Source organism: Anopheles maculipalpis, chromosome X, assembly GCF_943734695.1.
Source record: "Anopheles maculipalpis chromosome X, idAnoMacuDA_375_x, whole genome shotgun sequence".
Classification (NCBI taxonomy): Eukaryota; Metazoa; Arthropoda; class Insecta; order Diptera; family Culicidae; genus Anopheles; species Anopheles maculipalpis.
In genome coordinates, this window is record NC_064870.1 from 6,731,308 (window position 1) to 6,752,311 (window position 21,004).

The window sequence follows — 21,004 nt, forward strand, 5'->3', positions numbered from 1 at the left end:
GTACGAATCGGTGTTAAAATCGGTGTTGAAATGTCTATCCATATTTCTAGCCCAACACGGACGGACCCGCTAACACTTGCACATACCTTGAGCCACAAAATGGCTACATTTTTGTTTGTTGTTGGTCCGATTAAGGTCTACAATTCGGAGGAAGAAAATTCCAATGTAAAGATGAAGCCCCTAAATGTATGCAATTATCGAGTCATACTCGTCGCTAACCCCGATCATCTGTACATCGTTCGAAGGAGAGAAGGAAGGATAACGCAAAAGAAAGATACATAGATAGTGAAAGAGAGAGAGAGAGAGAGAGAGAGAGAGAGAGAGAGAGAGAGAGAGAGAGAGAGAGAGAGAGAGAGGGGGAGAGAAAATAGAGAGAGAGGGAGAGAGAAAGTAAGAGAATTACATATTGTGCTTAACATCATAAACTCAAATTTTGTTTGGAATTATGTTTATCAAATGGTCAGTTTGACAAAGTCTACTATTCTCACGACAATTCACCTTGACGTTTCTATCACCCGGGTGGTACGCAATGCTGCCTTGCTTTAAAGTGTAATTTGCTTCTTATAAAACAACACATAATTTCGTGGCTTTCTCCACTATCGTATCACTGTTCTCTTCTCTTTTAAAACCTCTCAGATTCGTCAAACTGTTTTACTATTTTCATGTTTATGTTCTCTGTTTAACTTCTTTGTGCCTTTTTTGTGTGTGTGTGTGCCAATAATACTTAATCTATTCTCTAACATCTTAATTCCAATGTTCTTCACTTACTTCTACACACAATTTTCATAAGAGTTGTGATTGTGTGCGCACTGCGCAACGAATAAAAAACGGACGTTCGTTTTTTTTATCGCATCATTCCTCCGGTTGCTTGGAAACGATTCTCGAATGTAGTTTTAAGCAGCTGAAGGTTTGCCAACCTTTTACAGAAAATGATCGGAGCAAGAGAAGCATTATGGGGAACAGGGATGTTTTTATTTAGACGCAATTTTCTTGTCACTAATACACATTAAAATGAGAGTGTCAACGACCTTTCGAGAAGGTATACTAAACTCATCCTGTTTATGATGCCATAATCGAAAGATTCGGTTCAAATGGTAGAAATTGAAATCATGTTTCTCATTTATTTTATGCAATGAGAGATAATAAATTATTTCTATAACCTCGAACCCACCGCAATTTTTTTTCGGAGGGCTTCAAACCCCATTCATATAAAACGTAAGAGAATGTGACAGATCGAACTAGGGCTGGCATTTCGATGTTATTCATCATAAATATAAGAAAAAAAAAACAAAAACATGTCTGGTGCTGTGATTTTTTTTATAAAAAAGTGATTATCCTGTGAAAAAGAAACAATAAACAAAAGTTACACACTAAAAAGTTAGTAAAAAATTGTGGAAGGAGTACAAAAAACAACTAAAATTAAAACACACAGATAACAAAGCAACTAAAGATTGATTAAGCAAACGCAACAAGAGAATGAAGAAGAAATCGAACGAATGAGCACGAAAAAGAAATGCAAAACAACGACAAAACAAATGAAAAGAAAACAGGCTAATCAAAAGTAGAGAAAAGGAAGCAAGCCAAAAGTGCACGAACGCGCCGAAACTGTGACGTAAGTTGTGACAATCGAAGTTCTGTGTTAAAAAAAAATAATCGAAATATGGCAATAGGTTGGCCATTCTTTTTCCCCTCACTTCATTCCCCCCCCCCCCGCCCCTTCACCCTCATCTCACTATTCAATACAAGTTTTGTCAGGATTTGTTGTGAAGTGGAGAGAAGATAGAAAAACATATTTTGTTTTTTTCGTTTGTTTTTCTTTTTCTCTGGTTCTCCCCTTTATGATTTCGTTATTGGTTCAATGCTGTGTTTCACATTTTTATGTACTTTCATCACCTTCTATCATGTGTTTGTTTGTTTGTTGTTCATCCTGTTTAGTTATGTTTGTTTTACCTCGTTTCGTGTAGTGTTGACTAGCTCCCTGCAACAGTGCAGGGTTTTCATTTTCTTTCGTTTTCCACTGTTGTGTGTGTGTGTTTCTTTAAAGTTTTTTTTTTAAATAAATATCTATACTTGATTTACCTTACTTCCTGATGCCTTTAGAGTGTATAGTAAGTGCGTGTGCCATATAATAGATAGAATGTTAGAGCAGCCCCAGTACCCGTTTGTATGCTCGTTCGTCAATTGTTATGTGGAACACCCAGTCGACAGTTACGTTCTGTTTGTTGTTGTGTACTGTTTTTGTTAGTTTATTTTAATCATCTTTTCTACTTTTCGTTCTGTGTTTATCGTCATTCCTACTCTTGCTGTGCCCATTGTTCGTCGACTCATTATGCCAAAAATTTAGAACATATCTAACCAGTGGTAGCGATTTTCTGTTAGTTTTACAAACGTTTTCGTTTGTTTTTTTTTTTCTTCGTTAGAATAGTTTTAGTGCTGGTACACTTGTCATTGAAATATACATTAATTTTTTTATTCCAAAGCCAACAAGCTAGCCAAATATTTCAAAATACAAATGCCCAAACATACCCCTGTTTGTAATATAGCTGTTTGTTTACTCTCTAGTGCAAACCTGTGTCGTATTTCTAGTCGCTTGTGTCAATGCGGTGCCGAAAATGTTATTAGTATTTTTTTTTTTGTTTCTTTTACTATCCATTATTATTCCTTCTCCCTCATTCGCTACATCTCTCTTTCTTTCTCTCTTTCTCTGTCACTATCTTTTCTCTCTCCCTTACTTACACTTGTTTTGATTTTCTTTTCTGTTGTGTATGTGTTGGTTTCTTCTTTCAAAACAATCATCTAGCAGTGTTTACAGTGTTTCCTTAGTTTCATCTTATTCCGCGATTGTTAAGGCAGATCCGTAAAGGGGTGATCTGGACACCCATCTCTTCACGCAGTAGTAGTAGTGTTAGAGGCTATATCCGTAACAGCCCTCGCATTATCTAAATACATAAACGTGGCTTAGTGTTAGAGCACGTCGTCACGGCTGCCATTTTGTTCTTCCGTTCTATATGTGTGGGTTTCATTCATTTTCTTAATGGCCTCCCCCTGTACATGGTTATTTAGTTTGCTGTTGTGTTTTTTTCATTTGTTGATTTTTAGTTTGCGATTTCAAAACACTATTTCACTCTCACCTTCCCCTCCGTTTCCTTTTCCACCTCCTACACACTATCCACATATTCATGCTGACACGAGCTCGCATTTTTTAGTTATTTTTTTTTTTTTAGTGTAAAACGTTTTACAACCTCTCCTCTCCCAATGTAAAGCGAAACATTCCCCTAGTTCCAGTTTATATAAGAATAGCTCTAAGTAAAACGCATAAACTTTAGCGAATAGAATAGTTATCCCTATCGTTTTAGTTTTTTTTTAATTTAGCATAACTAAAACATAGGCTCCTCCGTTTTCTTGTTTGCGATTTTGTCTTTGTGTTACCTTTGTTTATTTTTGTTCTTCCCGTTTAGTTTTGTTTTGTTTGATTCTCTTTTTAACACACCAACACATACACACACGCATACACATACTACCTAACGATTACCACATGTGTTACTAGGTTGATTAGCTGATTATGATTTATGAACGTTACTCAGTGTTATATAGAGCGGCATATGTATTGTTTTCAATTCCTAGACGAACCAAATAAGATAAGCAGACAAGATTACAATTTAAAAAAAAAACCTCGAAAACAAAACCCTAAACAAATTTATACCTGAATCGGTCAAACTTGAAACTAATACAAACTAGTTATAATCATATACATATACATATACATCAATATCTCATGCTAAATGTTAGTCATGCATTAGAGTGCCTCCTGAAAACAAAAACAAAAAACACTCATAAGTTAGTTTTTACAATTTTTTCCAATATATTTTATGATTCAATTGCATTTTTTTAAAAATCCAATATCCTTGAACAATTCCTTTCCTCCGATACCTCCAACGAAAAAAAAAATCTAAAATTTTAAACACAATTTAAAGCAAAGGGGAAAGAATAGAAGCAAACTATAACCACTTGACATCGAAAACAAATTTAATTTCCAATCAATTTGAAATCATTTGAACACCGACCGAAACGCACGTGTGATTTAAAATCTTGTAACGGAATTTTCAATTGTGTTTATTAGTCACGGATACGCAACTGTCAGCTATACTACTGTGTGAACTATAGTTCCGCTCTCTGGATGTAATCCGTTCCGATCGGATAATGTACACGCTCCAAATCCTTTCCCGATCTCTTTGATCTCCATCGTAGTCCCATGTCACTTTTTTCTTCCTGTTTTTTTAATTACATCTGTTGTTTCGCTGTTACACCTCTTGCCGTTATCAGAACAACCACCTCCCAAAGTATTTTTTGTTTTCGTTGTGCGTGTGTTCCCTGTGTTTTTATCTCTTGATTTGTTGTTTTTTTTTTAAATTTGTGTTTTTCTTTCAATACGAGAGATGTACAATTTTTGTTGTTGCTGTTTCGACTTCGATTTTATGTTGTGTTTTGTTTTCGGAGGCGTGTGTTTGTGGTGAGGGCGCGCACTCGGTGACGCCGTTCTTGTGTGCCTGTGTGCTTTGCAGGTGACCGTATGTTGCGTCTAGCGATGGCGTCACGTCACCACCATCAACGTGCCGGTTTGCATCATCACGATCTTGCTTCAGGAGTGGTTGTGAATGCCGTTTTGGCAGCGGGAGGAGGTGGAGGAGGAGGAGGAGGAGGCGGCTGCGTTAATGGAAGCCGTGCAGGAGGCGGTACAGGAGGTGGAAGTAGCGATGGTGCAGAGTATGAAAGTGCAGGCAGAGGGGGAGGTGCAGGTGGAGCAGGGTCAGGTTTAGGGAGTAGGGCAGGTGGTTCAGTTATAGGGTCAGACAAGCAGCAGAACCGCAGCAATCACCACCGCTCCGATTCGGCGGACTGTACCGGGGGTGGTAGTGGAGGAGGAGCAGGACTCGGATGTGACGGTGCTGCTGCTGCTGCTGCTGCTGCCGCCAGTATGCTTGGCTTCAGTGCCGTCCCACTGCCGCTCGGCGGTAGCCTCGTTGAGTCGCTGGTCGAACATCACCGGCTGGCCGCGGGCCTCGGTGCAGGTGGTGGAGGAGTAACAGGAGGTACCAATGGTGGTGGTGGTGGTGGAGGAGGAGGAGGAGGCATCGCGAACGGGGCTCAGTACGTTGGGGGGCATCACCTGTCGCATCATCACAGCACCAATACCAACACCGCCACCACCACCGGTCATCACCAGCACCACCCACCGCACGCTTCACACCATCATCCTCTGCAGCATCACAATCACGCTGCGAGCAGTGCCTTTAACAGTGCCAGTGATGCTGCACGCACGGGAGTGGCGGTGGCGGCAGCAGCTGCAGCAGCAGCGGCGGCGGCGGCAGCTCTCAGCGTTAGTGGCCAGCCCGATGGTAGTAATCGAGGCGGCAGTAAACCCTCTGCCACGTCCACGACCCCACCGACACCGGCGTCCCTGTCGTCGTCCTCATCGTCCTCATCCTCGGCGTCGTCGTCGGCGGTTTCCCTGAGCGGGGGTAATGGCGGCACTGGTGGCAGCGGTGCACCACCCGGCAGCTTCCTCGTAGCAGGCGATCCCTCCGACGGTCAGATGAACCTAGGAACGGGCGTAGGCGGTGCAGGCGGTAGCGTCGGTGCTGCCGGTGGTGGTGGTGGTGGCTCTCTACGCAGTAGTGGCGGTGCGTCCGGGGGAGGAGCATCTGCCGGCGGTGGTGGTGGATCGAGTACGACGCGGCGCGATCACAACATCGACTACTCCTCACTGTTCATACAGCTAACCGGCACCTTCCCGACGCTGTACAGCTGCGTCAGCTGTCACAAGACCGTCTCGAACCGCTGGCACCACGCCAACATACACCGGCCCCAGAGCCACGAGTGTCCGGTTTGCGGACAGAAGTTCACCCGGCGCGACAATATGAAGGCACACTGCAAGGTGAAGCATCCGGAGCTGAGGGACCGCTTCTACAACCACATCGTACACATGTGATTAAGCGCCGCCCGAAACAAGCAGCGGCTGAAATATAAGAAGAACCTGTTCGTGTAATGGCATACCAATGCACCGTTTAGTGTGGTTCCGCATCGCTCTCTGGTGGATAGACGATTGGGGTCTACCTGGCTGTATTACTGAGCGGTGAAGAATACACGTTGGGATTTTGTTGCACGCCAGATTCTGTCGGAGGGGAGCTTAAGCGCTCTATACTAGTCGTTGTATTCCCATGGACAGTATGGATGACACTTATATATACGCGCATGTATACATATGCACACACATTCATACCTAGTGTAGTAGTGTTGCCTTCTTTGTGCGCTAGACGTTATACACATACGCGTCCTGGTCGCGTAGTCGAGACCACCTTACAGCTGATGGTGGTGGTATGGTGCTAATGAAGTCGTTGGGATGTTACAGATATATACACGCAAAACTGCAAAAACTGTGAACGGATCGCCTCCACATTCCAGTATATAGACAGCTTCCATCACAGTGTGTAATGTATAGTTTGTCTCATATGCATCCAAATGTAGCGATGAGACTCTTAGAAACTTTGTTGATGGTATGAGCAATACTCTCTTCCGAATATATGTTAGGGAACCAAATACAGGAAAGAGTAAGATGAAGACATTTGCTAAATACAGAGAGAGAGAGACAGAGAGAGAGAGAGAGAGAGAAAAAAAAGAAACAGATAGATAGAGAGCAACCAGAACTTATAGAAACAAAAAGAATCTTAAAAAGGATCAATGCAATCCATTCATTATAGGATACAAGTTAGTCTAGTGGAACGATGTTAATATCTGGTTTTGATAGGACAGTTTTGTTATGCGAATAGCATACGGTTAGGGCGTTTTTTGCAGCTTATTGGACGAATTTTGGTCTAATGGTAGGCGCTTGTATAACAGGATGAACTTGCCCCGGGATAAAAGCCTTCATTTTGTCAAAGTACGCGAAACTGTATCGGTGTTAATTCGATTCCTATTCGCTTTCTAGCTCTCTTGCTCTTTTTCTATATTTCAGCCCCCACCCCCCGTTTGTGCTTTAACTCTTTTAGCTAGTTCATTTTGTGTGCGCGAGTGTGTGTGCGTGTAACTGGCAGGATATGGCCAATGGTGGTGTTACCTTTAATTGATTTTCTCCATTACGCACACACACTCTCTCTTTCTCTTACTATTGATCTATACAAATGGTCGAACGCCTTAGGGTCTACTATATTTCCTTAGTGCGTTATCTATTTCAACCCCGTAGTCGTTGTTGCGTTCTCGTTTACGTTGTCTCGTTGTACCCGTGCCCTTTATCCGACTCATCCACACTCATACACATTCTCTACGTTGTGGGCTGTGTGCTATTATCTTCCGTACGTTTCTAGTAAATTAACGACTCCAATACCCAACCGAACTATAGTAGTGAAACATTTAAATGAGGGGAAAATAAATTACAAAAAAAAACAACAAAAGGGAAGCCATTTTAGTAACACTTGTGCTCAGGCAGTTTAGAGTGCTTCGCGGTTTAGGTGTAGAAATTGACAAGTTTTTTAGTGATGAACCAGTATCTTACAGGAACAAGACAACAAATACACAACTACACACATACACATAAATATACACACACACACACACAAGGAATATAATACAGCCAATTATATGAAATACAAATGTATACACATTCTGGCTAAAGAAGCTAACAGAGAAAACGGAAGAAGAATTAACAAGAAGCGTAGAAATATCTACCAACACTTATACAGTTATATTTTTATATGATATGGAAACTATATTTATATGCGTAGATGGCCCTCCCCCTGGTAACAAAGCAGAAGAAGCAAAAAAAAAAGAAAACAAAAACAGCAAAAACCAACATAACCTAGTGAACTTACCAATGTTAGTGTACCAATTGCGTAGTTGATAGATTTATAGACTCAAAAAACAAAAACACGTAACAAAATAATTGTAACCATAATCTCAACAGCGAAGAAAAAGCAGGAGAAGATTAAAATACATACACATACAAAATGAACACAAACGCAACAATAGAGAAGAAGTCCATTTAAAGGAACAAGGCAAACAGAATGCGAACAATGCATAGTATTAATCTAAATAATGAAATGCCCAAAAATTAAAAAAAAAAAAACGCAACAAAATAGACAAAATAACCCAAAACCGAATTGTCGTCGTATAAAGTGGTAAAACGGTAGATTGTTAAACAGAAAGATAACAAACAAAATAAAAGAAAAACACACACCCACACACTTAAACTTTATGGGCTTAATGATACCTTATATAGTGTTACATGAAACAAAAACAAAAGTATGTACTTGTTTAAGTACGTAAATGAAAGCAAATGTAACCAATACAGAGGACGACGAGAGGAGAAAAAGGAGATCTTGGAGAAAAGGAGAAGTGGAAAAAAGGAAGAAAAACAAACAGAGCTAAACCACCAACAACCAAACTAAACATTAGATAAATCGTATGATGTGATATTTAGAGATAGTGACAAAACAACAAAACAAAACAACAAAACACAAGCAAAGGGAGAAGTTTAACAACAAAAAAAAAAAAAGAAAAGAAAAACACAACAAGACAAAACATATTTGGCCTTTCTTTTGCTCCATCTCTAAGTTGTTGTTTTTTGTGCGTAGAAATAATCGCAAGAAAATGCTCCGTGAATGTGTGCGTGTGTGTGCTAGTGTTCACGTGAGAGAAAAATGTCAGTGTGAGGTTCAGAGAGAGAGAGAGAGAGAACCAAATGGAACGTAAACAAATACTTAGAATACTACTACTTTCTATTCACGGATCGAGAGCATCATTTAACGCGTGTAGTGATCGAGATGTGATTGGGTGCCAGGAAGCCGTGAGGGAAGTAGTAGAGGGAGGAAGGGGGGGGGGGGGGTAGAATAGTAGTTTAATACACTAAAACACTTACACATTTGGGTATATGAGTGCCATATTGGGAATGGGAAAATGGGGGAACATGCGTTCGATAAAACCAAACCTTGTGACAAAATAAAATGGTCATCGAATGTTGGAATAGAAGATACAGTTGTCAACTGGGCATAACGGGATAGTTGGTGTTGGATTTGATGCTTACGTCGATATTTGTTCCACACTGAACGGAGACAGACAGACGCGCCTCGTACATACATTTCTCAACACCATAACCAAAGACATTGAAATACCCAATAAGTATAACGCTCTTAAGTAGTACGTAGTTTGTGGGGAAGATCGTCGACGGAGAGCGAGTAAGAAAGAGCAAGAGGGGAAGAGCGAGTGAGAATGTGAAGAGCGCGAGAGAAAAAGACAGAAAAGAGCCGTGTTAGTGAATTTTATCTTCATTTCTCATGATCATTTCTTTAAGTCACTTTGTTAGTTTTCGCTTACCTTAAAAAAAAAGTTGTTTGTTTTATTTAATTTTTTTCATTTTTAGGCTAGTAGTGATTGTGTTTTGTTTCTTTTGCTATAACATTTATTGTTATGGCATCGGTTTCTCTACACGTTATCGTTGATTATTGTGGTGCGATTAAGTTTTCAATTCTCAATCGCAGCCATTTTTTGTTTGCCATGTCAAAACTGACAGCTGAGCTGATGTATTGGTATAAAACACAAATCACGATACGCGTAGTAAACACCGGTATGTAGTGCGATAGCACACGTAGCGATACTATATGTCAGGTGGATAAGAGCGTATGAATCATCTTTCTTATTAAAGTTTTAAAGTCTTATCGCAGAAATCTTGGTGGGTGTCAAACGTCAAACAAAATCAAAACGTCAAACGATTACGCATGTCACTGTCCATTGTTTCATTAGTTAGTTTCTCTTAGTTACTCTTCTTTACTAGTATATTTTATATTTGGTTTCTTCTCTGTAATACACACACCTCCTTCAATTCGTGATTTTGATATTTCCCTATGTATATAGATGTCTCTTTCTCTCTTTCTCTCACTCTCTCGTTGTGTGTGTGTGTGTGCGTGTAATCATCGATGGGGCCCGTATACCTGCGCGTACGATTGTCAACACGATTTGTGTGTTAGTGTTTCGTTGTTTCTCTACTCGTTTATATTCGCTGCACTGTTCGTTGTTTACGCTTCTTACCATGCAATTGCATCGTTTACAAAACGAAAGATCACCAACACCACACCCCAATAAACACATACTAATACATATTTTACTGAAAAAAATCTTTCTTCTTTTGCTCTCGATGTCTTTTTTCCTTGCAAGCCACTCACACATACATACTCTTCCTTGCCACGGATAATCAAACGATCGATGTGTTGTCAACTGGTTTGCTGTTCACTGGTGCGCTCTCTGCTTGTGTTTTCGCCGTTTCAAGTTCTTCTATCTTCTATCTTCTTCTTGTTTATAGCAAGCGATGTGTGTTTGTGTGTGTTTGTGTTTTCCCTTGTCTGTTCGTTTGTGTTTTAGTCATTGTTTATACGTTTGTTTCGTTGTTGATGTACCCAAACGTAAATAAAAATAAAGCAGCTATAAAAGAACACACGTTAGTAAGGTGCCATTTGCCAAGCGGATTCGTTGTTTTTTTTCGAATTACGAAAAACGAGAAAATGGAGGATTTTGTCGCGAACTCCATCGCTACCGGAAGGCAAAACAAGATGGCGTTTGTCCTTGGCTGTATCTGTTGTATCGTCGTTTTGTTATCAGATTTTTTGCTGCAAAGTGTCCCACTCTCTGTCGCTCTCTTTCTCTCTCTATCTCTATCTCTCTATAAATAAAATAAATAAATAAAAAACACACGTACACACTTACAGTAAAAAAACACACACGCTCACATCCTTCCACATATCAACCTTTTTCTCGATGTTCTGAATTATCCTCTGTTGTGTACTGTAGATCGCTCTTCACCATTTTTTCTCAAAAACTCATTGTGTCTGAATGTAACTCTGTGTGTGTTGTTACTCCTTCTCTCTGTCTTCTCATGCAAAACGTTAAACAAAAATCGTTTACTATATTTCAGTTTTTGTTTTTTTTTATCCTCTCAAAATGTGACGTTTACTTATACTATTTTGAACTGTGTTCTATCCTTGAGTACCCAATATTTAATATATGAGCACTCAACCCTCTGGATGACTTTTTTATTATTGTTTTGGTTCTTATTTTGTACCATCAATCTGTGTCTTTTACTGTAACTATGACTACGACTGTGACTGTGACTGTGAATGTTTTTTTTTTTTTTGTTATAATTAGTTGCACAAAAGAAAAACGAACATTTTTTTTTTCTTTCTTTGAAACAGACGAAAACCTTTACAGGAAATGTCTCAACGAAAAAGCAAACCCATAAACAAAACTAAACATGTATCCAAACGAGAACAACATCAAACACCAGAGAACAAACCCCGAAAACAAACACTAAAACACACAACAAACAATAGAAAAGGAAGCAAAAAGAATGGAAACCAAAATGGTGGGAACGGGAGGGAGGGTGGGGAGGTTGGAGACAAATTGTTTTTTCAACGCGTATGTAGCAATTCTACATCATCGCAGCTCTAACAGTCCTTTCCTTTTTCCTACCTACTTTTTTCCCCTTAACCTTCTTTCTTTGTTTGGGTGCTCCTCGAACATACACATATACTCGTATCATATTAGTTCATTTTCTACCAATATTGTTACCTAAAACTTCTACTATCAACACTACCACTAGTATAATTACACACCATCAACACATTGTAAATAGAAACGCACACACATTGTATATGTGTTTGTGTTTTTTTTTTCTCAAGAAAAATGGATATAGGATGGGAACGGAAAAGGGGGCCCAAACCCCCATGTGGGAATTTGGAGCGGGAACAAATGTTGTAAATTATGTTTATATTGCTTTTTCATGGTTTTTTTTTCAAATTGATTTTCATTGGTTGAAATTGGTTGTACAAATAACAGTTTTTAAATAAATTAACAACAGAAGTGTACCGTCTTCTTTCGCATGCACACACACGCACACATCGTCAGCACACCAGTACTAGTGCTTGTGTGTCCATTGTATAGAAGAGCAACAAACGAACCAAATATAATTCAAATTTGTTACTTATTTGTGTGCTTTTTTATTTTTGGTGTGGGTGAATCAATTTTATATGTGGTGTAATTTTTTTTTGTAACATATCGCAAACGTACACACTGTTTTGGAGGGCTCTCTTGCCAACATGGAGTAAAAACAAAGGCGGAGTGATTTGTATAAACAGTACCATACATACATCCCATCCCTACCATATGACAGATAGTTCAAAACGACCGTTGGTCACATTGAAACTACTCTCCTTTATATATTGTTTTATCTATCCGTTTTCAACACAACTTTATTCCTCCTTTTCTCCTTCTATTTTACCTTCATCCATTAAGTTTCTTACCTTATGCCTTGTGAAGGTAAAGCGCTGAACCATACTCCATAAACTCTAGCCTTCAAATCAAACGAACTTTTGTAAGGTTCCGCAATATTTATTTTGATGCAAAAAATACAGTCATGAGCTATTTAGGGGGATAAAACAAGAATTAAAATATTTTCTCTCTCCTCTGTACTCATATATCTTCGGAACTCTATCCGATTTCGTTTCTTATTGTAATGACATAACCTATATTGTTTTAGAGTCTAATTTTTATGGGCTTGAGCATTACTGAAAATATATCTAAATATCCCTTTGCTCATGCTTTCTGTACCGGTGTTATGCTACCATATCTGTCCTCGTCTCTGTTCATTTGCTACCTTTGTCTGTGTTACACTAATCGCTCCACACTAACCCTCAATATCCTGTACATCTGTTTCTGTCCTATATTTCTCAACGTCAAACTATTTGTCATGTTCCACCGACCAGTTTCTCCCATCCCATCCTTATCTGTCAGAGCGCGTACACGTTCATGCAACATTTCTCAATTAGAAACGACATAGAGGGAGGACAATATTTCATACTTGCACACAACACACACACACACACACACACACACACACACACACACACACACACACACACACACACACACATTCGAGGAATACATACGAGTATAGAACACTAGCACGCCAACATCACGTACACAATCTCATAAACATCGTCTATATCACTGCTACTTCTATTACTATTTTATCTGGCATAATACTGGTACTTCAACTGCTACTACCACTACTAATACTACTGTACTACTACTGTTACTACTACTATTACTACTACCACTGCTACTTGTTTCAAACTGTCAAAAATGAAAGCAAAAAGCAACAACAACAAAAAAAACAAGTTTAAAAAAAATACTGGACCTCGCGTGTGACAATCTCATTGTTTTTGTTATCCCTCTTCTCTTCTCTCTCTGGTCTTTCTCTCTCTCTCTCTCTTCTCTGTGTGTATGTATATCTTCCCAACAGGCTCCAAGGCCTGGCACATGCGGCTGACCTTTGAACGGCTCTCAGGCGGTTGTAATCTGCATCGGTGCAAGCTTTGCGGCAAAGTGGTCACCCACATACGCAACCATTATCATGTGCACTTTCCGGGCCGCTTCGAATGTCCACTCTGCCGGGCGACCTACACCAGAAGCGATAATCTGCGCACGCATTGCAAGTTCAAGCATCCGATGTTCAACCCCGACACCAGAAAGTTCGAAAACATGCTTTCCCCCACGATGGCGTCGCAAGCGGCTGCGGCGGCAGCAGCCATTTCGGCAGCGGCTGCCGCCGCAAACAGCAGCTTCAAGCCCGATTTTTCCACGGCGGCGGCCGCGGTCGCGAACAGCTTCAAGTCGGAGCAGTTCTCCGCGGCGGCAGCCGTTGCCAATTACGCGCTGGGCTCGTTCAAGTCCGAGTTCCCCCCCATTCCGAGCTCGAACGCGGCGGCAGCTGCGGCGGCTGTAGCGGCGGCGGTAGCGGCATCCGTTTCGCCCGGCAGTACCGGTGGTGGTGGTGTCGGGAGTGGTGGCGTTGGTAGTAGTAGTATGGGCGGCGTCGGGGGGAATAGTATTGGTGGAGGCGGCGGTGTTAGTGGTGGTACTGGCAGCGTCAGCCTCATGCCAGGCAGCGGGATGTTGTCTACCGGTGCGGGCGGCGGTAGAGATGGAGGCTGTGGCGGTGGTGGGGGAGGAGGTGGCGGTGGTGGAGGTGCTAGTGTTGGTGGCAGTAGTAGTGTGCGGGAAGGTAACAATGGCGGCGATCTATCCGACTGATATCGAAACACTCGATCGCGCAATGACCAATGGCAGCCGCCTAATGACTATTACTATCCCGAGCATGGAGACGAAAAAGATGGCAACGCCGATAAACATCCGTTTGCCGTACGACGCACAACACCCGACACGACACTCCAGCAACAGCAACAACTCCCTCACCAACCGCAACCCGATCCATCTAATTCACTCATGTCCCGTCCAGTTCCATCTAGTTTTACTCCTGTGTCTTCCTCTACATCTGGATCACAGCCGTCTAATAGTCGCGAGCAGTGCAGATATCCCTATTCGTCCGTTTCTTCGTCGTTGCTATCGTCGCCATTTTCGCGGTCGACGAATCAGCAACAGTCGGCAGGATCTGTCACTACTACTACCACCACCATCACCACCATCACCACCAACGCCAATTTTAATTGCACGGCTGTCAGTTCCGTTCGCAAGAATGGTGCGAGCAGCAGTAGTAGAAGTCTCGCCGACCTAGAAGAATCACCGATGTCCAGAATGGACTACGATCTTGGAGTGACACGAAGCTATCCAAGAAGCTGTTGTCGGGATAATGCTGCCGATGGCTATACTGATTGTGGGCCGCTGTACCGTAGTAGCAGTGGTGGAGTTAGCAGCACTAATGTCATCAATAACACCAGTAGTGGGAGCAGCAGCACTAGCAATCTGTCGAATATCCCATCGTGTCGGTTAGTTGGCCGTCATATTGCCAGCAACTATCAAAGCAACGGAAGTAGCAACTATCTGCTAGACCGTACAGCAGCGGCAAACAATATCGCCCGAAGCTGTCACACCGCCACCATTTACGGGCGTCGTCCATTATGTTCACCATGCGGTAGTAGTTGTGGAGTTAGTAGTGGTCGCTCTTCTCACTCCACCTTTCCGCACCGGGGCTGCATTTGGAGGGGTTACGAGTCGCTGCAAACGGGTGTGCCGTCGGTTGCAGCGGCACCGGCCGCTAGTGGTTGGCCGCTCGTATTCCGTACGCCTACCAATACTGGGCACGCTGCTAGTGAAGGTGGCGGCACCCTTGGTTATCGCCGGCAACAGTACCGGCCGAAACAGGAGCAACAGTACCATCGGTCATTCTTGCAGTACCAGGCGCAACAACAGCAGCAACAGCGGCGCCGCCGAAGAAGGCTGATCAAGCGCCCCCTATCTGCCGTTTGTGAGAACTCCTCATCGTCGACGTCTCGGAGGGGAGAGTTAAAAGCCGACTATCAAGGTTTCACGGAGGACAGTAATGGTGGTGTTGGTGGTAACAACAACAGCAGCAGCACCAACAACAGTGTCCACCGTACCGACGGCGGTACGGTCGTCTGTCACACGCAGCTAGGTTAAGTCGCGTCACCCTTTCTCGTTTTGTGGTCTGTTTTTCGTATTGTGCACGTGCGCTGGGTGTTTCTCCCCTACGGTTGCGAACCATCATCATCGCTCCTGCTAGAAATGGCCGCCTATTCCCCATGTATCTATATATGCACACACGTACATATACACACACATACTCAACATATCCGTTGGTCATCATCTTTGCTTCGTCAAGTTGTTGCACAGCAAACACACACACACACACACACACACACACACACACACACACACACGCACACACACACACACACACACACACACACACACACACACACAGACAGACACTGCAGACATCTACTAACTGCTATACAGGAGAGAGTGGATCTTTCTCCTCTAGGCGTAGCCCAACAAACAGTTTTTTTTGAACTGCAAGGAAGCGGCTACTACTCGAAACATCTACCTGCTCAGATCCTCGTATATCTATATCACCTGATGATACTTATAGTCGTTGATGTTGATTGTATAGTTTGATAAGCTTTAGTGCTTAGTCTCTCGATGGTTGCGCACTGTTCCGACTCTCACCACACACACACATATACACACCCCACACAGACACACAGTCGTGCGTAATTAGTTATGTTTTTCTTCTTCTTTGTGTTCTGGATGTGTCTACTCTCATTACCATAATTCCCCGCTTCCAGTGGACCCCCTCGCCAACCCATTTAATACCTGCTCATAGAGGGCGCGCGTAGTTCAATATGGTGTGGTTGTTTCGCTACAAGCAAACAACACAACTACACAGCACTAGGTGCATTTAAAACGCAATATCTTAGTTCACAATTAATTGTACTCTCGCAAAGCAAGACGTCCCAATTACAATTGTACAGGTTTAGATATTATCATTATTATTATGGTTATAAATTATTTAGAACTTTTTTTTTTGTTTGTCAGCTCTTTCGAGTGATGATTAGTTGCTCTTTGTTTTGGTTTAATTTACCGCCTCTCCACAAGATGCGTCGCGACGTGAGCACACACACGCACACAGAAAGAGTGAAGAAGATGAAGTTTGAGCCAGTTGTCAGTCCACAGTGACAGTTACTCCTATCTGCTACACAGAAATATCCTTTATCTTCTTTATATCTTAGTCGCCACCTACCCCTTGTTTCTCGGTATAATCGTTCATGCATGCGTTTGTACGTTACGGTACTATACCTGTAGAGAGAGAGAATTGTTTTATTTTATTTTGTTAGCTGTACTAGAATTAATTGAAATGCAATGAATTAATCATAGTAAAAAGCTACTAAGATTCAAAACTAGGACCGAGGATCAAAAAACCGTGTGTCGTGTCCAAGAATAGATGACGGAGATTGTCCTCTCATAAAAAAGAAAACAAAACTACAAAAAAAAACGAAACGGTGTCTCGATATTAATTACCCAATACGCTCTGTATAACCTTCTAACAACATCACATTCAGCTATTTTTTTTTTTTTAATCAGGGATGTCTGTATCCAGAACTATGCTTCGTGATAGAGAAAATCGTAGAGAATGATGGAGAATTGAAACGTTGTGATTGTGGAAGTTTTGTGAGGTGGGAAGGGGAGAAGGGGGGGTTGTACGGTGGTGGTTTTGTCCAGTAAGAGAGCGGTAGTTGGCGTGGGATGGAGGAACAGAGTTGAATGGGTCGAGAAGGGGGGGAGCAGTAGTGCGGGGTCTGGGAGTGGGTGAAAGTAGGAAGAAATTGTGACAGTGTTAAGCTATTTCTTATCTAGTCAAACACATAGTGAATGTTTTGTTTTGTTTTTTTGTCCCCCGTACTCCGGGCATCATAAAACCATTTGAAAATTGCTACTACACGTCTGACAGCTACTGACATTTAAGTACACACACATACATACACATCCATGCATAAAATTTACATGTTTATCCTTGCGCTGCTTTACGCATATTTCTTTGTATTTGGCTTGATTTGTTTATTTCGTATAAGCGTAAACTGTTATGTCAGGAATGAGCGATCACTCACACAAGCACACCTGCCTGTAGTGTTATTATGACAGTGTTTGGAGAATTTAGTATTGCAGTAACGTTACAGTGCTTTGTTTCAAGTCATAGAAATTACAGAGAGAAAAACAGAAACCGATAGTACTAAATGAAAAGGTATGTCAGTTGGACAGATTGATAGGTGTGTTTGACATTTTGTCATGAGTAATTGTGGATCTTTTTTTTTGTTTTTGTTAGTGTGTGCTGTATTACTAATTGGGCTGCTATCTTCTCTCCTCTAAATGTAATGCATGTGGCGTTGTTCAAGTTGCCGAACTCGGTTGCGGGAATACACACACACACACATACATAAGCAGGTGATAAAAAGTGTCTCATTGAGAACATTCCTGACCGTTTGGTAAGCGAAGCGGTACGATGAGAGTGTGAATATGGGAGAGAGAGAGAGAGAAAGAGAGAAGAGAGTGGTGATGGTGGGAGAGAGAGAGAAAGTAAGAACGAGAGAGTGAGTTGTGTATGTTAAAATATTCTGACGGAAACACACACACACACACACACTTCAAAAGTACTATCTAGTGAAACTACTAAGAGCGACTAAGGTATTTAGGTATATACACTTAGTCAGTAGAAGTTCATGTGCTTTCAAATATCAAAGCACTCACACATGCAAACACACACTCCTTATTCTCGAAAGCATTTTGTGTTAGACACACGGGTATAGAAAGGAAGTTTCTTGGGTTCTCGAAGCTGTATGAGGCAGGGGACCTATATCTCTTTCCTTTACAACTCTCTATTGTGATCAATTTTTTCTGTTTTTTTTTGTATTTTTCTTAAACATACTGACGTTGCTCAGAAAACCTTAGAAGTGAGATAAGTATACTTATGACTTAGTGGGGATTTTTAGTAAACTGTTTTTTTTTTTTTCGTTGCTAGGACTGATCTATCGCCGACAAATCTAGAAAACATTAGAACATCACACTACTACTACTACTGCTACTACACTATAACGTACACTCAGTGATTTTCCTTCTCCAAAAATACCTCCCCACCCATGCAAACATACACTCCTACACAAGCCCCGCGAGAAATCATCTATTCTCGATAGGCGTACTAATAGATTGATGTTCAGAGTTAACGTGTCGAATCATTCCTTTGGATAAATGACTCTCGGGAAAGCACCCCCGACGAGCGCAAACGAGAAGCGCAGAATATGATAGGGCAGGAGGGGGAGAGGGTAACAAAACAAAGTAACAAACACATGGGAACTGTATAACCAGTAGAAATGGCCAGGATAATAGGATATGTGTAAGTGCGCTCATTACTCCCTCAATACTACCAGTGTTCGTTCGTTCTTTGCTAGTATAGATGTGTATTCTCAGATTAGTGTTCACACTGTGTGCTATGCATATGTGTGTGGGTGTGTATTTTGCGAGTGAGTGAGATAGAGTGAATGTGTGTGTGTGTGTGATGTGTACGATTGTGTTTGTGTGTTCGTGTGTATGTGTGTATGTGTGTGTATGGATGTGAGTTGAGTATCGTTAAATGATATTGTATTGTAAGTATTCCTTGCCATGTATATGTATGTTGGACGTAGGATGATATGTATACATTGGGTGGAGTATTTATGTGATTAGATCACACGCTTTAGACACACACACACACATGCACACAAACTTCTCTTTAACTCATATAGCGAAGGCGTTTTAAGATACCAACTAACCGATAAAATTACTAATAATGTGCAATATGAAAAAAGCATCACAATTTTTACGCTATTTATATGTTCAAGTTATTGTTCTTAATGAAAACTCCCCTGGTATGCTTTTTTATTATTATATTATAATTACTATTTTTAATGATTAGCAATATTAATATTAAATTAATGAAATATTCTTATTGTGTAGTGGTTACAATCCTTTACCGTAAGTTTTGCTTTACGGAAAAGCAAGCTGACAGGAGAAAACAAATGTTATGATTTGCAAAGCAAAACAACTACAAAACAAAAAAAGAAATGGAAGGACAACAAAACAAAGCATAACTTATTTTTTTGGTAAGCGCGTTCTCTTGTTCATGTTTTAATTGCAAATTGTTTTATTTTGTGTGTTATTCTTTGTTTTTCGTTTGTTTTTATTTACGTGACTTTTTTGTTCGGATTACTCCAATTATTTCGTGTTTTTCGTTTAGTACATGCGCGCGTTTACACCTTTTTTTATAATAGTATGTATGATTAACTTAAAAGTATAACGTACTACCTCATTTTGTATGGTTGTATTTAAATGTATCGAACCTTTTTTTCTTTGTTTTCTTGTTCTGCTGTGTGTTTCGTTTCCTTATTTACCAACACGTTTTGTTGTGAATTTGTTGTTATGTTTGTGTTTCTATCTTTACCTGCTTGTTTGTGTTTATATTTACCACTTTTTCGTTAATTTGAACACTACTAATCTCAAAGCAATTTGTGTGTGTGTGTCTGTCGTGTTACACGTTGTATGTGCGCGCGCGTGTGCTGGTATGTGTGTATGCGTGCGACACATCCCCCTCGGCAAATTATTCAGATAGATGTATTCTAGTATGTGTTAGATATTTGTTCAGTTGAGGTTTTTGTTTATATGAAAAAATGTTATTTTATTTTTTTAATTTTATTCAGCCTGTGAAAGATGTGAGTGTCTGTTACACGTTTTTAAACAACTTTAAGGAATGTTGAGAGCATAAGGAGGAAAGGAATAGGTAAAGTTGAAAGAGCAAAAGCGTAACACAAAGAAAATTGTAGCATAAAAATTTAAATTCATTTGTTTTCACATGGGTTCCATGGGTTTACATGATGCGAACACCACTCATTACATTCGCACAACATATTTGGCAAGTTTTAGTGAGCAAAAGTGTCTGAATACTCCAATGCTATTTTATGTATTGTTTTTGGTCTATCGTTTGATTAGATAAATTTATATCTTATAACGAAATCAAGCAAAAATAAAATAAGCGAAACGTAGAAGAATTTGAATAACAGAACACAAACATTAACTCTCAGCACACAGTGAGCACTAGTGAGGGTGAGTTAAATAATTAAATAGGGAAAACTGACACGCACACTAACTCAAATTCGAATGTTTGTTGGGTTTTCTTCTTAAGATCCACTGCTTTCAAACGTTAGTTAAGGATGAAACCCAGGGGACAAAAATTTACTTGAGCAAATTGCCTTCGTTTCGCTCCCGATTACTCATTGCCTTTTTCCCTTTCTATCTCACTCTCTCTTTCTCACACACAAACACAGTATGTCTTCTACACGCTAAAATGCACACAAAGTCGTGCGCGCGCGCACACACACACACACACAAACTCATGCTTATACGCATACAATGCCGATTTATGTTTTGTTACTCAATTATTCAAATCTCATCATTCGTTAGAGCGTAGCGCGTAACTTAATTTCCGTGTAACTAGCTTGCTGCTGCTTAGATCTGTTGCTGATAAAATAGTAATAATAATGAAACAAAGCATAAACAGAAAACAAATTCAAACGCAAATTATCCATCCATTTACACGTCTCACCCTGGTGTTGCACAGTTT

At 40.8% G+C, this 21,004-nt stretch overlaps 3 protein-coding genes across 4 annotated transcripts in view; 2 read left to right on the forward strand and 1 right to left on the reverse strand.

Moving 5' to 3' along the window:
* LOC126567994 (homeotic protein female sterile-like) overlaps positions 1–6,041 on the forward strand; it is a 49,873-nt gene extending 43,832 nt beyond the window's left edge. For both annotated transcript variants that reach the window (XM_050224392.1, XM_050224400.1), the window contains one exon: positions 4,563–6,041. In XM_050224392.1, coding sequence (XP_050080349.1) covers positions 4,563–5,989 — 1,427 coding nt within the window. In that variant the 3' untranslated portion in view covers positions 5,990–6,041. The remainder of the gene's footprint in view (positions 1–4,562) is intronic.
* Positions 1–21,004, reverse strand: part of LOC126562065 (proton channel OtopLc-like) — a 187,292-nt gene that overhangs the window by 124,797 nt on the left and 41,491 nt on the right. The window lies entirely within an intron of this gene.
* Positions 13,309–14,226, forward strand: LOC126559734 (alanine and glycine-rich protein-like). Its single transcript, XM_050215910.1, has one exon. The coding sequence runs from the start codon at positions 13,324–13,326 to the stop codon at positions 14,131–14,133; it is 810 nt and encodes a 269-aa protein (XP_050071867.1). The 5' UTR covers positions 13,309–13,323; the 3' UTR covers positions 14,134–14,226.

Excerpts from the sequence above, each read along its gene's own strand:
- LOC126559734 (XM_050215910.1), top strand. The coding sequence starts at position 13,324 with ATGTATATCTTCCCAACAGGCTCCAAGGCCTGGCACATGCGGCTGACC.